Here is a 21,189-nt window from a genome sequence, read left to right as displayed (position 1 = left end):
CTGTGAAGGAGAAAACAGAGTTAACGTCTCGGGTCCAGTGATCCTTCCTCAGAACAGTGACCCTTCCACTTCTGAGGAAGGGTCACCGGATCCGAAACGTTAACTCTGTTTTCTCCTTCACAGATGCTGCCAGACCTGCTGAGCTTTTCCAGCAACTTTGTTTTTGTTCTTGATTTACAACATCCGCAATTCTTTTGGTTTTTATTTAGAACAGAGGAACTAGCAGCCTACCTGCAATTCTCCTGAAGCCACAGGATTAACAGTATGTACGAGCAATTAGTCAATGAGAAAGATACAATAGTTGCACATGAGGATTCACTTCAGTATGTTTGACAATGTTTGTACACTTGTTTAATGTCTATTTCATATTATTTGAACTCTTCGTTCCCTTGGTCTCGACTTTGTTGCATCTCCCATTTGCCCTGGACAATATCCTTCGGGTGAATAGTTATGGTCAGGTTATAAGAGGAAAAAAGAGGTGGGAGTGTGCCAGTTGAATTTTTGACTGTGCAATGAACAGTGTTGAGGGGAGAACCAGTGAATTTGTGATTGCACTGTCAAATGGCCTCATACACTCAGATGAACTAAAGTGAGGTGGAGGTAGCAAGAACTGCACACGCTGGAGTCAGAGTCAATACAGTGTGGAGCTGGAGGAACACAGCAGGTCAGGCAGCATCAGAGGAGCAGGAAAGTCAATGTTTCAGGTCGGGACACTTCTTCAGAACTGGGGAGGGGGAATGGAAATAAATAGAGGGTGGGGATGGGGTAAGGTAGGCGGGATGGCGATAGATGGACGCAGGTAGGGAGTGGTGGGAATTGGTCAGTGGGAAGGGTAGAGCGGGTTGGTGGGGAAGGAGATGGACAGGTAATGTCAGGTCAAGGAGGCAGGGATGAAAGGGAGGGTTGGACATGGATGAGGCTGGGGGTGGGAAATTTGGAATTCACCAGTTTCAATGTTTAGGCCATTGGGCTGTAGGCTCCCGAGGCGGAATATGAGGTGCTGTTCCTCCAGTTTGCGGGTGGCGTCATTGTGGCACTGGAGTAGGTCCAGGATGGACATGTCACCAAGGGAGTGGGAGAGGGAGTTAAAATGGTTGGCGACTGGAAGTTGTTTTTGATTATAACGTACAGAACGCAGATGCTCCGCAAATCTGTCACCGAGTCTACGTTTGGCCTCACTGATGTAGAGGAGGCTACATTGAGAGCAATGGATATAGTAGACTAGGTTGGAGGATGTAGAGGTTAATCCCCGTTGGAAATGGAAATTTGTCTTGTGCTTTGGATGGAGGTGAGGGGGAGAGGTGTAAGGGCATGTGTAGCACCTCCTGTGTATGCAGGGAAAGGTGCCGGGTGTGGTGGGGTTAATGGGGAGTGTGGAGTGGACGAGGGAGTCACAGAGGGAGCTGTCCTATGAAAGGCAGATAGGGTGGGGAGGGAAATATCTCTTTGTTGGTTGAGTCAGATTGCAGGTGGCAGAAGTGGCAGAGGATGATGCGCTGGATGCGGTGGTTGGTGGGGTGGTATGTGAGGAGCAGGGGGATTCTGTCTTTTATTTTTGTTGGGGGAGAGGGGGTTTGAGGGCAGAAGTGTGGGAAATGCAAGAGATGCGGTTGAGGGCATTATGAATTACTGAAGGGGGAAAGTTGCAGTCTTTGAAGAAAGAGGACATCTGGGATGTCCATAAGTGGAACGCTCCATCTTGGGAGCAGATGCAGCGGAGGTGGAGAAATTGGGAGTAAGGGATCAAATTCTTGCAGGAAGGTGGGTGATAGGAGGTGTAGTCAAGGCAGCTGCAGGAGTCGGTGGGTTTGAAATAGATGTCGGTGCTGAAACGGTTACCAGAGATGGAGACAGAGAGGCCCAGGAAGGGGAGGGAGGTATCGGAGATGGTCCAGATGAATTTGAGGTTGGGGTGAAAGGTATTGGTAAAGTTGATGAACAGTTCAAGCTCCTCATGGGAGCACAAGGCAGCACTGATACAGCAATCGAAGTAGCAGAGGAAGAGGTGAGGGATGGTGCCAGGTAACAGCGGAAGAGGGGCTGTTCCACATATCCTACATAGAAGTGAGGCTTGTGTCACAGCCACTGCACATCAGTTCCTTAAAGAGGTCATCGGCCAGGCTCTCACAGGGTAGCCCTTGTCGCCAAGGAGCCAACCCCTACATTGTGTGGTGGTCCAAAAATCTGTGGGTTGTGACTAAAATCATGGCAATCCCGTAGATATCAAGTGTCAACATGCATGAACATTTTTCAGTAGTCACAAATGATCTGAACATTGAGGGAGTGGATGATTCCCTTGCAATTAATGAAGATTAAGTTGATCTCAGGGCACCTTGAATGCAACACACGTGGATTCCATGACTTCTTGGACCTGTGGGAACATAGTCGAGATAGCAAAACAAAAGCCCTCTGTGTCTGACTGGCCTCATCAATGATAAAGTGGAAATAAGCAGCATCATTGGTAAATGTGGGCTCAGTCACCCGAGAGAAGCACTTCCAGGCAACAAATTGTACAATCCTGAAATACCTGAAAGGAGCCAGTGGCAAATAAATTCTGCTTGTGGTGACTTTAATGGATATTGGTAATTTGTGTCCATTTGATCCAATCGTAAAGAAGTCTCCTTCTAGGAGGTTGTAAATGTCCGCATTGATCTGCCATGGAAACTTCAGCCCCATTGGTGCTGGTGGATAGTCATGCCCAGGAACCTAACCTTCTATCAGTGTGCACTGATGGTGAAGGCTGACAACAGGACTTCGGACAACAGACCAAGTTGAATAAAGCCCAAAGTGGGGTGAAATAACTTCCAAAATTTGACAATTACCTCCAAAGCAATGAAAGCACATTCACAAAACAAGTCCTGTCTGCACAAGCCTTTCACACAGACAGGGCAACAGTTAAGTAGTTTCCCTCTACTGCATCCGCTGCTCCTGATGTGGCCTCCTCTACATTGATGAGACCAAGCGGAGGCTTGGAGACCGCTTTGTAGAGCACCTACGCTCTGTATGTGACAAATGATGACACATTCCGGTCACGAACCATTTTAACTCCCCCTCCCACTCCCTGGGCGTCATGTCCATCCTGGGCCTCCTCCAGCGTCACGATGACACCACCCGCAAACTGGAGGAGCAGCACTTCATATTCCACCCTGGGAGACTACAGCCCAATGGCCTAAACATGGAATTCACCAGGTTTAAAATCTCCCCACCCCCAGTCTCATCCCACGTCCAACCCTCCCTCTCATCCCCGCCTCCTTGACCTGACACAACCTGTCCATCTTCTCTCCCACCTATCCACCCCTCCCACATCACTGACCAATCCCCACCACTGCCTACCTGCATTCACCTATCACCATCCCACCTACCTTCCCCAGCCCCACCCCTCCTCTCTCTATTTATTTCCCAGCTCCCTTCCCCCTCCCCACTTCTGAAGAAGAGTCCCGACCCGAAACGTCGACTTTCCTGCTCCTCTAATGCTGCCTGGCCTGCTGTGTTCCTCCAGCTCCACACTTTGTTATCCCTCTTTAAAGGCTTTCCACTTTGTCAGTTTCATTGATCAATGATATTTTCCTGCTGTGCTCTTGACTTATAGACCCTGGTTAGTTCCACACAGTTCAAGCATGTTGTTAAAGCTAGAATTCTGGATTAAATTTGCAACTGATCAATGGAAATTATTTACCTGACAGCTCCATAAGGATCTCCTACTCACCTCCTAATCTGTGAAGTCAAATTTAGAACTGGCCAAACTCCTGAACGTTTCACGCAATCACCACCACCAGCCCTTTCCCCCCACCCCCAAATCTCACCGTTACAGTTCTGCCCATTAACAGCATTAATTGAGGCGAATCTTTCTGAACTGGAACTGAGGAGTTATCATGTTTTTCATCTCATTCAACAGTATAATCTTAGAAAGCAAGTTGATACTAGCCTGAAATTAACTAGCTCAAAACATAACTAATCCAGTACGCAGGTTAGTGGGTGTGACAAAGAAATATCTTTATGAACATGTCCTTTGCTGCTTGCCAAGATTATCCAGGCTTTGAGCCATAAAACAAGTACAGACTCTTCTTACTTTCAAGGCCATTGAATTTCAATTGATAAAGTTCCTCCTGTACTAACAATTTCTTCTTGAGCAAAGCAAGGTCACTTCTCTGAAGAATAACAATAGACTTGGTGTACCACCCTGATGTCTGTGTGACTATATTATTACTAAATAATACACAACAGCCCTGTTTTTTAAGTGATATTTCATAATAGAAGAAAGTAAGCAGTGAGAGATTGACAGTTGTATTCTTTTTAACACAACCTGGAAAAGATCTCTACATATCTGTGAGTTACAACTTCATGTATTGGTTATTTGCTGGCACGCTTCCACTGCATTAGCCATGTGTCTTTTTGATTTCGTTGAAGCTAATGTGTAATAGCTATGAGATTCTGGAAATTTTATTGAGCAATCTGTTTGTACAGCTATTAAGGAAATAAGCAGTTAATTTATTTTTGGTCAATGGTAGGGAAAATACAGTCAAGAGCCACTCCAATATGATCTGAAACTTCCTGACAGGGCCAGCCCAAGGTTTTTTGGTGGAACTATGGGAGGAATCGTACAGGGGTGAGTGATTCGGGCTACGGTGTGATTTGTGGCAGAAACAGACTGGAATTCCAGCAAGGCACATCTCGAATATGGTAGCATCTTGCACAGTCTTTGAGATAGTAGGAACTGCCGATGCTGGAGTCTGAGATAACAAGGTGTGGAGCTGGATGAACACAGCAGGCCAGGCAGCATCAGAGGAGCAGGAAAGCTGACATTTCGGGTCTGGACCCTTCTTCATCCAGCTCTGCACCTTGTTATCTTTGCACAGTCTTTAATGCTTTTGATGATTGGTGTGTGAGATTCTCGCTAGGCAATGGCAAGTTGCCAACTAAAGTGGATTATAGCTGATTAATTGTTTTTTTTTAAAGTGCCTATTAATGACCCAATGTGCCTCACAAATATTCAGCTTCCTATCTTACCAAATTAACCAAACAGGTTAGGAATCAAGGAATGTCAACATGGAGATCAGAGCGGGCACATAGGTTCACCACTTGCTCCAAAGGACAAGCATGTTAGACAGTGGGCACCAACACTTCAGGGCACGCTCCATGGGCACCAGCCACATAGAACATAGAACATTACAGCACAGTACAGGCCCTTCGGCCCTCGATGTTGCGCCGACCTGTGAAACCAATCTGAAGCCCATCTAACCTAAACTATTCCATTATCATCCATATGTTTGTCCATATGTCCATACACGCCATGTCCACAGACATCGGCATCCAATACTTGTCAGCCTCTAAGAACTCTCATTGCACATTTCCAATGCATGTACAGTACACTGCTGCACTTCATTGCTGAACTGGCAACTAACATTGCAATGCTCCTACATTTGCTGTATTTTCAGGAACACACACTCAGCTAATGGACTGATTCAGTCTGCATCTCCCAGCTCTCAAGTCACTATTACAGTGCTCACAGCATCGCTCCTTGCATTGCCTTGTCTTGCCTTTATGTGCATTGCCCTCTCAGCCAAAGACATCAGGCTCAAAATACTTCTGATTTGCCTTTTAGCTTAGAGCAGACACATAAGCAGGAAACTGGTCACGGTTGTTAGCAGGCTTCAGTCAGGTGAAGGGAGATAGCCTTCACACAGTGGGGGGTCCTGGCACAGGAAAACAATGGCAGCCTCTGAAACCAATCCTGGGGCTTGGACACGGTCTGTCAGCTGCTCACAACAGTCTGAGTCAGGACACTGTCTACATAAAGGGTGTGTTGGGCAGGTCACCACCTTTCTTTACTCTTGCTGCCTTATTGTGCACTGTTTTCCTCTTGGAGTTAGAGAATATGACAGGAAATGGATGTGGGTGGCACAGCTACTACTTTCGACGCAGCTGAGGAGATGTGCCAAGCAAATGAGTAGGCAGTGCAGGGGGCATACAGGTTTAGTGGTAACAGGGTTGAATTGGGTGATTGTCAGCAATAGTAAAAAGGCAAAGCATGAGCCTTGATGGGACTGAGTACAGCAGCAGAGACAGAGTGAGTGTGAGGTTTCAGAGAGAAGAAGGTGACACTAATGCTAGTGGACTGGACAAGATCATTGATCTCCTCCCTATGTTGATGTGCATTCCTCCAAATGCTGAATGTGCACTGAGCTGGGAGGCAACCTCAGAGCAGCACTATGATCTGGTGTCATGGCCTCTTTTGCTGGTCTAGGGGAAAGAAAACATTCTGCCTGCTCGCCTCACCTGTCCAGCAGGATCTCGAGGGCTTCAGCCACAAAGTGAGGCAACAAATTTCCCTTGTCTGCCATGTCCAGGGCAAATGTCAAGAACTGTGTAGGGCAGCGCTGGACAACAGCATTTGTCTGGCTACAAGACAGCCTTATACTGTGCCTCTCAAATCCAGGATATCAGGGCAGTACAAGGCTGTTCCTGCAGTAGTGCATGGTAAGGAGGAGCTAGAATCAGATGAGAGAGATGTCATGGGTTGGGGTATCTAGTTAATGAGGTGAGTTTGATAAGATTTCACCTAATCAGTGAAAAACCCTCTTAAAAAAACTCAATGCAACTGACACTTAACCAAAAAACAAGTAAAGTTCAGCCTTCCATTGGTCTCTCCACAGGTGCTGCCTGACCTGCTGAGTTTCTCCAGCATTTTCTGTTTTCATTTAAAAGAGAGAACCTGGGGAGCTACACTACAAACCTTCTTAGCCCAAAATTATTCTTTGTTCCTTATCCCTCCGCTAATTTTGTATCTAAGCTGTTCCTGTCCCTTTTATTTTAAAACCTATAACTTTCCTCAGGTCTGTTGTGGTGGCACTATATTGAGGGCCTTTTGGAAGTCTATCATGCCACAAATATAGCCTTCCCCTCGTTGATCCTCTCTGTTTCCTCTTCAAAAAACTCCAGTAAGTTATTTAGATGCATTTTTTCCTTAACAAATCCATGTTGACTCTTCCAAATTAATCCACATCTTTCCGTGGACTGTATGTTCTACCCTGAATAATTGTTTCCACAATTTGCCCTACTACAAAGGTTAAACTGACTGATCTGCAATTGCTGAACTGATCTTTACAAACGTTTTGAAGAAGAGCTCGGCTCAGTGGTTAGCACTGCTGCTTCACAGCACCAAGGACCCGGGTTCAATTTCACCCTCGGGCAACTGTCTGTGTGGAGTTTGCACGTTCTCCCTGTGTCTGCGTGGGTTTCCTCCGGGTGCTCCGGTTTCCTCCCACAGTCCAAAGATGTGCAGGTTAGGTGGATTGGCAATGCTAAAGTGCCCACAGTGTTCAGGCATGTGTAGATTAGGTTGGTTATAGGGGAAATGGGTTTGGGTGGGACGCTCTGAGGGTCGGTGTGGACTTGTTGGGCCAAAGGGCCTGTAAAGAGCATTGTGGCGAGGTCCCTTTCACCAAAGTGGGGTGTCACTTTTCCTTTTCGGGATATTTCCTTTCCAGACAATGGTCCAGCAGCAGAGTATGAAAAGGAGTTCCTGGCTCCTGGCATTTGAAGTGGTATGGAGCTTTGGTTTAAATAGGGACCAGCGACATGAATGTTACAGTGCTGCCTCTGTTGCTGCCTGATGGGGTGGGAAGGACGCTGTATATTTAATAAGGTGAACTGTGGAAGATCTGTGAGATATGTCACTTTGAGCCAAGGTGGGAAACCTTCCATGAAACTCCCTGATAATAACCACTTAGCATAAAAATGGTAAGTAACAGAGCTACACCCAAAGCAATATAACTATGGGTGAGACAGTTTGGGGTGAGATGTTTGTAAAATAGTTCTGGATCTAATGTTACATTGGCTCCACCCATTCTGCTGATGTCACACACAGTCTGTGGGTGGAGACAAGGAAATCTAGGTTTTGGAGGGGCAGATGTTTCTGTATCAGCTCTCAAAAGGGGCTCGCAATTAAACCTGACTAAATGAGGTTGTATGTATTGCCATTATGCAATAAATCATCAGTTCTGAGGAGCAGTCACTAGACCCAAAAAACTTTGGTTTCTCTCCATAGATGCTGCCGGACTTGCTGAGCTTTCTCGGCAATTTCTGTTTTTGGTTCTGATTTCCAGCATCTGCAGTTCTTCCGGTTCTTGTGCAATAAACCATCTCGTTATCTAAATGCAGTGCCTCTGCTGTAGATATTCTGTCGAGATATATCCCCTGTCACTAATTGCAAAAGGCAAAGCAAGGACAATGAGGAATGACGGCAGTAAACTACCTCTTACCCTATACCACATAAAGGTGGAGCAGGCAAATACTGGTGAAATCATGTGGGAAAATATATAAAAAATGATCTATTCTCCAATACCATTTTGGCTGAGCATTTTTCTCACTTGAATAAGAGCTCTTGTTATCATGACTTTTAAACAGAAAAGTTCCTTTCCTACTGCCTCATATCACAGATCTATTTACTTTCACAAAGTAAAGGCGGGGGCTTATGACAAAATTTGACGGACAGTTCGTTCCCAGTGGCAACGCGAAATGAAAAGGCCAGCGGCAGGGGAAGCAGGCCGTTCAGTGAGGTGCAGATTTATACAGGGAGCTGGGGCCTCCCGCAGCAGCATTGAGTAGGGACACACTGATCAGCTTCAGCACTTCTGCCGCTCACACGCTGAAGCTCGCCCACAACATCACCGTGAGCATTGACTCGACTTTCTCCAAAGAGCCGTGTTATTTTTCACATTCATCCTTTCTCTGAGTGGTAAGTAACTTCCTCTGTCCATTACAACTGGTGGAAGGGGCATAAGGTAAACTAGGCTGGAAAGTAAGGTTAAAATAGCGAGCACGCAGGAGAGAGATGGAGTAGTTTCAATGTATTGTCTGTACTCCATTAATCCCCTGGATGTGCAATTACTGCACACCGTTTGCTAACCTTTCTATACGCCCATGTTTATTATTTTTCGTTAAATTGTTTGTTTATTACCAACTTTGTTTTGCACCCACCTTACACGAACTTTGCTGTCAATATTTCTGCATTAAATGCTGTTTATTTGACTGCATGTTATGTTAACTTTAAAACAAACATGCAGTCAAATAAACAGCATTAGTAAGTTTCAATGTGATCATGACCAAGACACTGTCCTGCATTTCTTGAATTAATACCATGGGCTCATTTGCAGGTGCCTAGATAGGGAGATGGGTCCTTGGTTTAATAACACGTGAAGGACTGTACCTCCTACAGTACAATACTCCCTCAGTACCACACTCTCCAGTGTCAACATTGATTTGGGGATCACAACTTTGGAAAGGGACCAAGACCCACAATCTGAGTCATGGCTAAAACCAAATCAGATCTTCAGTGATGCTGGGTATTTATGGCTGAACAGCCAGCTTGTCTCACCAGTAGAATGGCTAGGAATTATCCAGTTACTGGCGGTTGAGATGGATCTCACTCCTTTCCAGCTAACAGTGTAAGACAAAGGTTTGGATGGTTTTATTTGGGCCAGCAGCAGGAAACTGGTAAGATACTGAGAAACACTCACCATCTCACCATGTGCCCTCCACCAGTTCAAAGTGTTTTTCCAAATGAAGCGAGGGTTAGGTCAATTTAATCTTTGCTGTGACATTCACATCTTCAGAGTTAAAATACTCAGGATTTTTGTATCCCATTCAATTTACCTTTTGATTTAGTTTCAGGAAAAGAACTACAGTCAACATCAGTCTGCATGTTTCCATTATTACAGACTGTGTGGAATGATTCTCTCCACGAGGAGTCAGCTGATCTAAGTTAACAAATCAAGATTGACTTTGTTCAATTCCTGACATCACTAGCATCAGGTGAAAATTGCTAATCCATATGTGAAAACCTACTAATTGACCGTAAATGCCAAAACTTTCTAGAGTTCCTCTTGCTGGATAGAGGACTTTGTACAATCTCACTAAGGTAATTTTCAATTCTGACTGTCCTTTTGTCAGATATGGCCTGAACCTCTTCAATCGCAGTGAAGCTCAGGTGCTCCTTCTGCAGCCAGCTTTCTTGTAGTCTTTCATGGTCAGTTTTTAAGATCTAAAAAGTACTTTAGAGTTCACATAAAACAGGAGCATGACAATGTGTAAATCCTGGATACATAAACATAGTTAACATTAAAGATTTTGGTATTGCTTACAGTGGACACCAATTATTGAAGCTTATAGCCAAGCAACTATAAACAAAGACAAGTTTTTGTGGAGCCAATATTAAAAACCTTAGTGAATGTTACCATTGTTGTAGCAACATGACTACCCCATTTTCAAATTCTGAATTATGGAGTGAAAGTTAAAAAAAATGCTTTTATAAGATTAGTTTATATGAAAGCTACACCTCCAGATTAAAAAGCCTGAACCATGAATCTTTTTTGCTGACAAATTCTTTAGATCATTGGAAAGGTAAGTCTTCAAATCATATACAGCAAATCTTTCCAAATTGTGTAATGGTGTACTTCTCCTTAAAAGTCAAAAGAGCAACATGCGCTATCAGGAGGTAAACTTAAAGCAGCATGTCTGGACAATTTATTTTTATAGGAGACAGATTTTTTTCATGTTAACTTAGTAACACTTTGGAAGTGAGTTGCTTGCCATTTCTAATTCCCAAGGTTCTAATTCTGTCTGATTATTTGAATGCAATGAAGGAAGATCTTTTCTAGGCACTATGTAATTGTAAATGTTTTTCTGAAAAACAAAGGAAAATTGACCCGCCTCGCTACACAGTGCAATCAGAAGACATTCAGAAGCTCTCCAAAAAGAAATAGTGCAAAGAAAATCCAAAACAGAAACATTTTGCTCAAAGCCACTTTATAATTTATATCAAATGTGTCGAGTTGTATGGGAGTTGGGAGGTCATCTTGCAATTGTACACGACATTGGTCAGGCCACTTTTGGAATACTGTGTTCAGTTGTGGTCTCCCTGCTATAGGAAAGGTGCTGTGAAACTTGAAAGGGTTCAGAAGAGATTTACAAGGATGTTGCCAGGGTTGGAGCATTTGAACTAAAGGGAGAGACCGAATAGGCTGGTGCTATTTTCCCTGGAGCATTGGAGGCTGAGGGGTGACCTTATAGGGGTTTATAAAATCAAAAGGGGAACAGATAGGGTGAATAGCCGAGGTCTTTACGACAGGGTAGGGGAGTTCAAAACTAAAGGGCGTAGATTCAAGGTGAGAGGGGAAAGATTTAAAAGGGACCTAAGGGGTAACTATTTCACGCAGAGGATAGTGCGTATATGGAATTAACTGCCAGAGGAAGTGATGGAGAGAGGTACAATTACAACATTTAAGAGGAATCTAGATGGGCATATGAGTAGGAAAGGTTTAAAGGGATATGGGCCAAATGCTGGCAAATGGAACTAGGTTAATTTAGGATTTCTGGGCGGCATGAAGGAGTTGGACTGAAGGGTCTGTTTCCATGCTGTACATCTGTATGATTGTTAAATGGTGTTTCATGTGACAGCACATTTAAAGGGCCATTTACCCCTAGACCAGGAGGCATGGATCAAGTTCCACCTGCTGCAGGTGTGTGCAATAACGTCTCCGAACAAGTTGATTAGAAAATTAAGTTTAAAAAAAGACAAAAGAAAGGATTAAGGAGACATTTATAGTAACTGAGCTGTGGTTGAGATAGGAGCTGTACTCCTGAGCAGCTTCACTGGCCTTGATAAAATAATATTAATGTCTAAATATCTCTATTATAAACCAACTCTGTATTTCTATTTAAAATTTTTTTTATCATATCTCCACCTTAATTCCTTGTGTATGTCCCAATCATTTGTTTTATGTAACATCTATTTTTAAAGTACAGTGTGAGCAGTGCATTTTGCTTCCTGGTTTGGTGTCTGTGAGAATACTTCACTGCGAATGGCTACTTATCCTGCTTGATGACATCACTGTTGCTGGGCACCTAGCGATCCCCTTGACTTGGCACCAGATTCAGTTTGACATCTCGAAAGGGGGAATCCATGCCACAGAGGCCACCAGCTTTTTGCGGGCAGCTTTGTTCAGGGTCAGTGGTGAGCGCTGATTGTGTAAACCACGACACGTTCACAAACTGAGGTGGAAGAAAGATCAATCATAATTGAGTAAGTTGTGAGAAATGTTGCAGGATAGTGATGGCTCTTTTCACAGAAACCTGGCCCTATGTTTCTCTGAAACTCCGAGAAAGTATTACAACTTTCTGTGACCGCCATGAGCTGGCAATATTGGCACTGCCATAAATAGATTTGATCAGCAGTCTTTCCACAACACTTATTCCCTATCTCTGAGTTAACAGTTCAAGAATGATTTTGTTCGAGTCCTGACAACAATAAGCTTCAGGTGAAAATTGCTAATGCATACATGAAAACCTACTAATTGACCGTAAACTTCAAAACTTTCGAGAGTTCCTGTTGCTGGATAGAGAGCGTTGTATAAACTCGCTAATTTTCAATTCTGACTGTCCTTTTGTCAGGTATGTCTCTGAACCACTTCAATCACAATGGAGTTCAGATTGCCAAGTTAGTAGTTGAATCAGCCTGCCATCATTCAGCTTTTTTTTCTTTCTCTCTTCTCAACAAACATTCTCAAAATTGTCCATGATATTGTTTTCCCACTCCCTTCCCCTTACTGTAAATATTTACTCATGGCTATATAAAATGCCAATGGAATATTGATCTTTCTTCCTAAGGGGACTGAAATATACAGTGATTGCAGTCATGTAATAGTGTTTGTTCTGTTTAGACCCAATTTCGAGTACTTAGTTCACCTGGACATTTTCCCACAGAGAAGAGATACAAGATAGAAGACAGAACAGATTTACCAGAACTAAAAGGGTAAACTTCTCAGAATGGGTTGCATTGACTCAGCTGTTTCCTTACCTATAGATGATTAAGGGACATTCTGCTTGATTATAGGAGTTGATAAGTCAGATCAAAAGAAACTATATCCTTCATTGGAGGAATTCCCAACAAGGGTGTATAATCTTAATGTTACAGTGAGACAATTGATGTTAACGGCAGGAAGTAGTTTGTTCGTGAAAATGACATTGGAAATATATAACACTCTCCCCAAAAAGCTGTTGTGACTGGGTCAATAGAAACCATTCAAAGTGATTATGGTAGGCAGGGGTATTAACGTTTAGAGAGACAAGATCAATCAATAGAATTGTTACAGATCTGCCAAGTTCCTAATGAATGGTGGAACATGCTCAAGGAATTGTATGAAAACTCCTCCTATTTCTGTCTTCCCTCCTTTCTTCCTTTCTGAGTTCCAAACATAGATGAAAAAAACCTTCAAAAATCAGTCAAATTCTGTAAATGGCACCCGAAAGTATTCTCCATGTTGTGCCATTAATGAGACTGACCCTAATACAGGCAGGATTGTCTTTGCCAGAGTGTCAATGTACAGAGTGGCCGCTAATGCATAATGTTTGCCTTGTAGCTTCCACCAAGAAAATGCAACGCCTTAGGTCGCATATTTTCGAAGGAGGCATAACAAGGCAGTTGGAGGCAGAGAGGCGTGAGTCTAAGCGTGCAGAAGCTAGGCTCCAGAATGGATTACAGAATTTGGAGGAGGCAAGATTTTATTGCATTGACAGGATGATCAAAGAACAAAGGCAGATCCAGAGAGACCTGATAAGAATAAAAAATGGTGAGTTGCCCCCTGTTAACCCAGGGATTCCCCCAGATTCTGTCTTAAGAGTGATGACAGACAGTTCTGGGGAGTAGAATATTGATATTCTCACAGTTCAACTTTTCCACAGTTTGATGCAATCTCCTTTAAATGCAAATTATCCTGAAAGTCAATTATTTGACGCGACCTCCCTCTCATTTTGTACTTCCCTCTCATGCAAAAGAGTTGTCACCATAGAAAAATACAATGGAGGGAGGGAAAATTACTTTTGAATCTCCTGTAAAATGTCAACAGAACTATAACATAAATGGGGCAAAGTATGTTTTCTCTGAGGAAATTTGTACAGAACTGAATTTCTTCAGTTGAATTTTCATTCATGAATTTCCTGGGTGGCAGTTATAGAGTCATAGAGTCGTACAGCACAGAAACAGACAAAAAAAAGACATTCCACGTTAGGTAAGTCCCTCCCTGCACATTTCCTGATCAGTAGCCCTCTCTTCTAAAGCAGTGTAGACTAATGCAGGGATCCATAGAAGTAGGAATGGAAAAGGGTCTTCATGGAAACCATACCTAAATTTATTCATTCATGGGCTAGGTCACTAGCTAGGTTAGCATTTATCGTCCTTGAGAAAGTGGTGGTGAACCACTGCAGTTCTTGAGGTATGGGGGCACCCACAGTGCTGTAAGGGAGGAAGTTTCTGGATTTTGACCCAGTGACAATAAAGAAACAGAGATACATTTTCAATATAATATGTGGCTTGCAAGCAAATTTGAAGGCAGTATGTTCCCATGCATCTGTGGCCCTCGTCCCTCTAGGTGGTAGAATGTAAGTTTGGAGGGGTTGTCACTGGAGCTTGCTAAGTTACTACAGTGTATCTTGTAAATGGTACACAGTAAAGGGAGTGAAAGTGGTGGATAGGGGTGCTAACCATGCAGGTTGCTTTGTCCTGGATGGTGTCAAATTTCTTGACAGTTATTTCGGGCACATGGGGAGTATCCCATCACACTCCCGACATGTGCCTTGTAAATGGTGGACAGGCTTTGTGGATGCAAGATGTGAGTCACTTGCTGCAAAATTGCTAGTCTCTGATAGGGCAGTGGTAACCCTTGCTGACTCAGAAATCACAACCCCAAAGTTGTAGCTCGCTACCCCTTTTGGGGATCCTGATCCCGACTTTCGAAAGCTCTGATATGGTTTGATCATAGATTCTTTTGATTTATAATCTACCATTTTTGATGTGAAATTCAATATTCCTTTGGCTTTACCGATGGCGGCTCTGGATATGTTTAACATTAAGTCTATTGATATTGTAGTTTCACTCAACTTCAACCCTAACTCCTTCATCATGGTTCCTAAAGTTGTTGCGTTATTAGGTTTTACTTCCTATCTGCAATTCTGGCTCATATATTTAACACTCTCTCAATCCTCAGGTTATTCCAAGAAGACATTAGGAAATCTCAGAATGCTGTATCCAGATAATAGCACTTCGACCAGAGGAAAGTCTGGCTTGAGTAATCTCATTTTACCCAGCATTCCGGGTGTGAATAATCATGCTGTCATACTGGAGTCAGAAAGAATCAGGTAACGAAATATTTACCTGGATTTGTGTAAACCTAAAGACCCTCTCTAACAATATTCAATGGTACAGAAACAGAAATTGCTGGAAAAGCTCAGCAGGTCAGTCAGCATCTGTGGAGAGAAATCAGAGTCAACGTTTCAAGTCGAGTGCCCCTTCTGTTTTGAGGAAGGAAATGTTAACTCTGATTTCTCTCCACAGATGCTGTCAGACCTGCTGAGCTTTTCCAGCAATTTCTGTTTATCTTTCTGATTTCCAGCATCGGCAATTCTTTTGGCTTTTATGTAGTATTCATTGGTAGTTGTACAACATTAAATATTAAGAAGGAACCTCAGTGATCATGAGAGAATTTTTTTTCAACTTTCAGGTCTAAGTGGTTCGGTCAGGGAGTCCGAGTTGAGAAAGTTACTATGGCAACAAGTATGTAGTCTGAAGCTATTGGATAGAAATGTTGAAGACTCCAATGTTCTTACCATCAGATGGCCAATCAGGAATTTCTCCTACCTTACCATCTACCACTGCCATTATATTAGAAGAGTCTTCAACCTGTTTGATCATGTTATGAAAGTCCCTTCTTTGGCCACCAGAAGGCTTGGGACTTAAACACAGAGCTGTGGTTCAGAGGCAGGGACTCTGCCCGCAGCACCACAAGATCTCCACTGAGTGGATGTGATAAAGATCAAAGGAACTTAGAAAAAATGACTTCATGTTCTCTTTATCTGGTGGACAAAACCATAAAACCAGAAGTCATAGGAGCAGAATTAGATATTTGGCCTGCTGAGTTTGCTCCTCCATTCAGTGACATCTTGGTTGATCTGATAATCCTTAACTCTACTTTCCTGCCTTCTCCCTATAACCCTTGATTCCTTTACTGATTAAACATCTGTCTGTCTCGGCCATGAATATACTTAATACCCCAGCCTTGATCACCTTCTGTGATAAAGTATTCTACAAATGCATTGCCCTCTGACAGAAGAAATTCCTCCTCACCTCTGTTTTCACCTCTCACCACATGTCTAAGTATGTGACCCATCATTCTGAGACGATGCCATCCTAGTCTCTCCCACAGATGGATAAAAAACCTTTCTCCATCTACCCTGTCAAGTCCCCTAAGAATCTTGTATGTTTCAATCAAGTTACTTCTCATTCTTCTAAACTCCAATGTGTTCAAGTGCAAATTACTCAACCTCTCCTCAAAAGACATTCCCTCTGTACCCAGTGTCAGCCAACTGAACGTTCTGTGGACTGTCCCCAATGTCAGGATATCTTTCCTCAGGTAGGTAGCCCAGAACTGATCATTATGTTCCAGCTGTGGTTTGACGAGTTTCTTGTGTAGTTTTAGTAAAGCCTTCCTACTTTTATGCTCCATTCCCTTTGAAATAAAGGGCAACATTCCATTTGCCTTCTCTATTTTCCACGGAATTTGGACCTTTTGTGATTCATGAATGAGGCCTGCCAAATTCCTCTGTTCTAAAGCTTTCTGCAATCTTTCTCCATTTAAATAATATTCAGCCCCTGTATTCTTCCCACCCAAGAACATAACGTCACATTTTCCCACTTTATATCCCATCTGTGAAATTTTTACACACATGCTTAACTTGTCTGTTTTCCCTGTGCAGACTCTTTGAGTCATCATCATTACTTGCCTTTCCATCTATTTTTGTGTCATCAGCAAACTTGTCTCCCCCCCCCCACCAACCTGCCTCACTCTCCACACTCAGGCTGGTTAGTACCATTGATGGTCAAGATCAAACTACAACTGGCATGTGTAAGTTAGGACCCTATTAGCTTTGAATATGCAATGTAACTGTCTATCTGGAAGCCTCACTTACAATCGGGAATGGCAGAATCTCCAGGTTAAGTGACTCAGAGAGTTTTAACTAGCCACTCATCCACTCAGTTTCCAGTGGGGTGATCAGGATAAAGTAAGTACACTGCCCCCTGGTGAATATTTCCTTGGCAGCATTTCTAACCTCTGTGATGCTGCAGCTTTTCACAGATCTGCCTGTTTTCAACAGCGAAAGATCTATAGCTCAGAAATCCACTGAGCACTTCAGATAAAGTGCTTTAATTCTTATTTCGACAAATTCCACCCATCCAAAAAAAGTCTATTTTCTTCATTTTTGAGCAGGAGATAACCCCTGAACTCAATGTTCTTATTTCCTACCCACCAGCACCCCATGCCAAATACTAGCCCATTGTGTGCTATTGAAATTAGTAAGAATGTGGATTAATGGAACAGTTAGCTTGAAGACATTGATCTATCTGGGCTACGTGTGGGTAAGATTTGGTGTGACTTAGGCTTAAATTTTTAAGAACCAAGATTTCTTATTGACTCTATTCAGAAACTCTTGAGTTATCTCTTTTTCTCACTTCAGTCAGTCCAGTGGAAGTATATTTGAAATGGATTAGACATGACTGGTATATTCAAACTCAAACCAAGTTTAAAAGGCCAACTTGCACTGGAGCCAACAAGCAAAAGAACATGCCATACATAAGCTCAAATGTTTTGCTTTACTTTGCAATTTTAGGACACAGAGCTGTTACTCTACAAAGGCTGGCAGGATTGTGATGCCACCTAGTGCCTCGCTCGCTTTGCAGACACAGATAAACGACTTCCTCAATGGGTTGAGCAGCAGGCAGGAAAAGTCTGACGGGCACCTGGGTGCAAGACAGATCCAGCCTGGCACACCATCCAGCAAGCTCAAAACCGAAACCTCAATCAACAGCATCAAGTTGTCAGCACTGAAGCACCCCAACACCAAACACGTGAGTATTTCGGAGAAGCCAACAGTCCTGGATGAGGCCAATGGGAGAGAAAACCAAGGGGTAGATGGCCAAACAGAGCAAGAAGCAAGCGATGTCGAGACAGATAGCAGCAATCAAGCCCAAGGGCAAAGCAGATCCAGGGAGTCCACAAGCAGCCCACCACTCTCAGCTTGCCATGAAAACCCTGGATACGATTCGGAGTTTTATGCTCCAGATGGGTTGCCCAGAACCATGCACACCATGCCCAGTTTTCTGGAGGCCTTTGCGGAAGCGAAGAAAGCGAGGTACATCAGGCACCGAACCAAACCCGAAGATGAGAGGGAACTCTCGATCAGCGAAATCTTTGCGAAGAGAAAGGACCTTGCTCGAGATATCACTGTCAAAGAGGTGAAAACCAACAAGCAAACGTTCTTCCCAGGAATAAATGCAGCTTAAAGGAATATTCAATGATCTATTCAAACAAATGAAAATAAATTCCGTGCCATGATGACAACATCCTCCTTCATGAGATTAGTCCCAAATGTGCTTGGGTTGCCTTTGCAGTGGTTGAGTTAGGATAATGCCCTATGCTCCAATGTTGACCTTGCGAGGTAGCTTGCAAAGGGGCATCGGAGAGCACCTTGTTAGCTTGGCACTGGCAAGTGGAACTATGACCAGACACACTTGTTCAATTGAAAGATGTCAAGTAAATTTCTGCCTTGACCCATGCACTGGTTCAATCAACCCAAAGCAAAAGGATCAATTTGTGTTTCATGGAGTGAAAAAAAATTGCTGAGTTGAGCCTCTACATGTGCATTTATGGAGTATAGCTTACCTCATTGAACTTGCTGGCCACGCTGCAGCCATGTCGTGATTTCTAACTTCCTGCACCATACCCTTGGAATTTTGTATCCAAGAAAATAACAATACATAATACTGAAGAAAAATCACACAAGACTCAACACACTTACTCCATTTCTCTCTCCCCAGATGCAGCCAGGCCTGCTGAGTTTCTCCAGCATTCTGAGTTTGTTTTAGATTTCCAGCACCCACAGTATTTTGCTTTCAATACGTAATACTTATCACTCTCAGTCTTGAAAGTTCCCAGTGACCCAGTTTTGGGGGGAGAGAATTCCAAATACCTAGTACCCATTTCATGAGAAACTACTTCCTGATTTTGCCACTGAGCAACCTAGTTTTTGATTCTTTCAGCAAATTAAATAGATTCTCCATTTTAACCCTGTAATATCCTTTTAATATTTTAAATACTTTAATAAGAACATTCCTTCTGTACTCAGAATACAAGCGTAATTTATGCAAGCATAACTGAACTCTCCAAGGCCTGGTCTCATTCGGATAAAACATTCACTGGACTCGAAACATTAATACTGTTTTTTCTCTACAGATGTTGCAAGACCTGCTGAGTTTCTCCAGTTTGTATCATTCTGCTAAATCTGTCCCACATTTCCTCAAGGTTGGTGCTTCTTAGCTAAAATGCAGTGACTGGAGCATTAGTCTGTTTAGTATTGGGAGAAAAGGAGCCCTTCTGCCTGAACACTCATCACTTTAAAAATTAGCCAGAGCTCGACTCACTATTTGGAGCATGAATACACAGAGGTTATTCATCATTGACCTCGGTACATAGGTGGCAGTAACTCTGGTTGCTGGCTGTATGCCATATTCCCACAGGCTAGGGCCTGTAACTGCAGTATAGATTCAGCTTTAAGTTCTGCTCTCCAGATAGCCAAACAGGAAGCTCATTTCTCTAAAGTAAAGGTGAAAAGTTTCACCAAATGGATATTAAATACGATTGGCTGAGATTAGGCTGCCTGAATATTGGGTTTAATGTCTATGCTATTCGTAACGTATGTTATTCAGCAATTTATGATGAGACAGAAATAATCCATGAATTGTGAACTTCTGGACAATTGGAACCAGTACATCTGCTCACATTCAGAAAATTCCATACCTGTCCATTTCTGTTCCTGCCCCAAAACTGTTTTACGGAGAAGACATACTGACAGTGTAACAGTAAACTAGAACTGAAGATGACTTGCAGATCAAGAGGCATCTAACCTTCACTTATTTAAAATATGTTAGTGAAGTTTATTACATAGTAGACTAGTAAGTAATGTTAATAAAATGCAACGTTAATTCTTTATTTCTCATTTTTAGCATCAATGTTAATTAAAATACTTCTTTAAAATATTTAGTTATGCCAATGATACTTTTAATTGAAACCTTTAAGACTAAGTTGCAAAATATAGGTGTTCCAAGGCAAAATAGGGGTCTACAAAATGAAGTAGTCTCAAGTAAAATGTACATATAAAGCTGTGGTAGAGCAGATTACATCTAACATTTATGTTCCAAGTTGGAGCTTGCGGATAAAATGCAAACACTGTAATAGCCTATTTTGTATTTATTGTGAGGCTTCTGAACATTCATAGCTTCTACTTTCAAACTGTGAGCAGCACAATTTATTAGCAGACAAGTACATCATTTCTCTGGTTTTCTACAACTGTGAGATTTTATGCTATTATACGTTGCTATTTAATATTATGTATGAAGTATTTTCACTGAGACACTGAGATATATTCACTTTTTTGTTATTTACATGAACTAAAACCAAAATGGGATGTTTCACTTCTTTCATTGTCATCATGATAACTTGTGAAGTCATGGAGTGTATGAAATAAGGTCATTCTTTTCCAAAATAGGGAAATGTAAATGTGACAAGCATCATTTGACTTTCTAAATCTGTATATTAATTATGAAACAAATAGTTTAAACTTTCTCATCACAATTGAAGACTCTTAAATAAAGTCTTAAGTGTAAATGTACAAGAGTTTGTTATTTTAGTACTTCTCTCTGCAGCACTTGCATAGAATAACCAACACACAATATTACTAAGTACAATTTATTCTTCTATTTCCTCATCCCACTCTTCCTTCTTGTTCCCCACTTCCCCAGCCCTATATCTCAGTAACTCCTTTGAAATAAAAGCCTATCCTAACCTCCCTCTGCTAACTCAATAAGTGATCATCTTAAATCAGTTATTTCCTCATTACTGATTGCACAGTAATTGACCTATTCAAAATCCTTGGCAATTTCAATAAAAGCAGCAGAAATACTTCAAAGGATAGTATGAGATATAATGAGTCGTGAAGTGAACATAACCTGTCACATAGTGGTCCATAATATGAGGACTGCGTAATCACTGTCATTGACCTTATTTTCAACATGAGACTTGATAT

The 21,189-nt window shown here is 42.5% G+C and overlaps 1 protein-coding gene across 3 annotated transcripts; it reads left to right on the top strand.

Annotated features, from left to right (window-relative positions):
* Positions 1-8,374: 8,374 nt before the first annotated feature.
* On the top strand, positions 8,375-20,775 carry LOC109932893 (coiled-coil domain-containing protein 190). Of its 3 annotated transcripts, XM_048601846.1 has the most exons (5): positions 8,378-8,737; positions 9,667-9,813; positions 13,419-13,628; positions 15,042-15,192; positions 17,719-20,775. In XM_048601846.1, the coding sequence occupies exons 3-5, from the start codon at positions 13,433-13,435 to the stop codon at positions 18,389-18,391; spliced, it is 1,020 nt and encodes a 339-aa protein (XP_048457803.1). In that variant the 5' UTR covers positions 8,378-8,737; positions 9,667-9,813; positions 13,419-13,432; the 3' UTR covers positions 18,392-20,775. The 3 variants fall into 3 exon arrangements, with proteins under 3 accessions (XP_048457805.1, XP_048457803.1, XP_048457804.1); XM_048601848.1 differs by lacking the exon at positions 9,667-9,813 and having other exon boundaries at positions 8,375-8,737; XM_048601847.1 differs by lacking the exons at positions 8,378-8,737; positions 9,667-9,813 and adding an exon at positions 9,831-9,919.
* The last annotated feature ends 414 nt before the right edge of the window (positions 20,776-21,189 follow it).

Source organism: Rhincodon typus, chromosome 10 (assembly GCF_021869965.1).
Source record: "Rhincodon typus isolate 14 chromosome 10, sRhiTyp1.1, whole genome shotgun sequence".
Lineage (NCBI taxonomy): Eukaryota > Metazoa > Chordata > Chondrichthyes > Orectolobiformes > Rhincodontidae > Rhincodon > Rhincodon typus.
The sequence above is the reverse complement of the archived record's forward strand: the minus strand, read 5'-3'. Positions and strand labels throughout refer to the sequence as shown.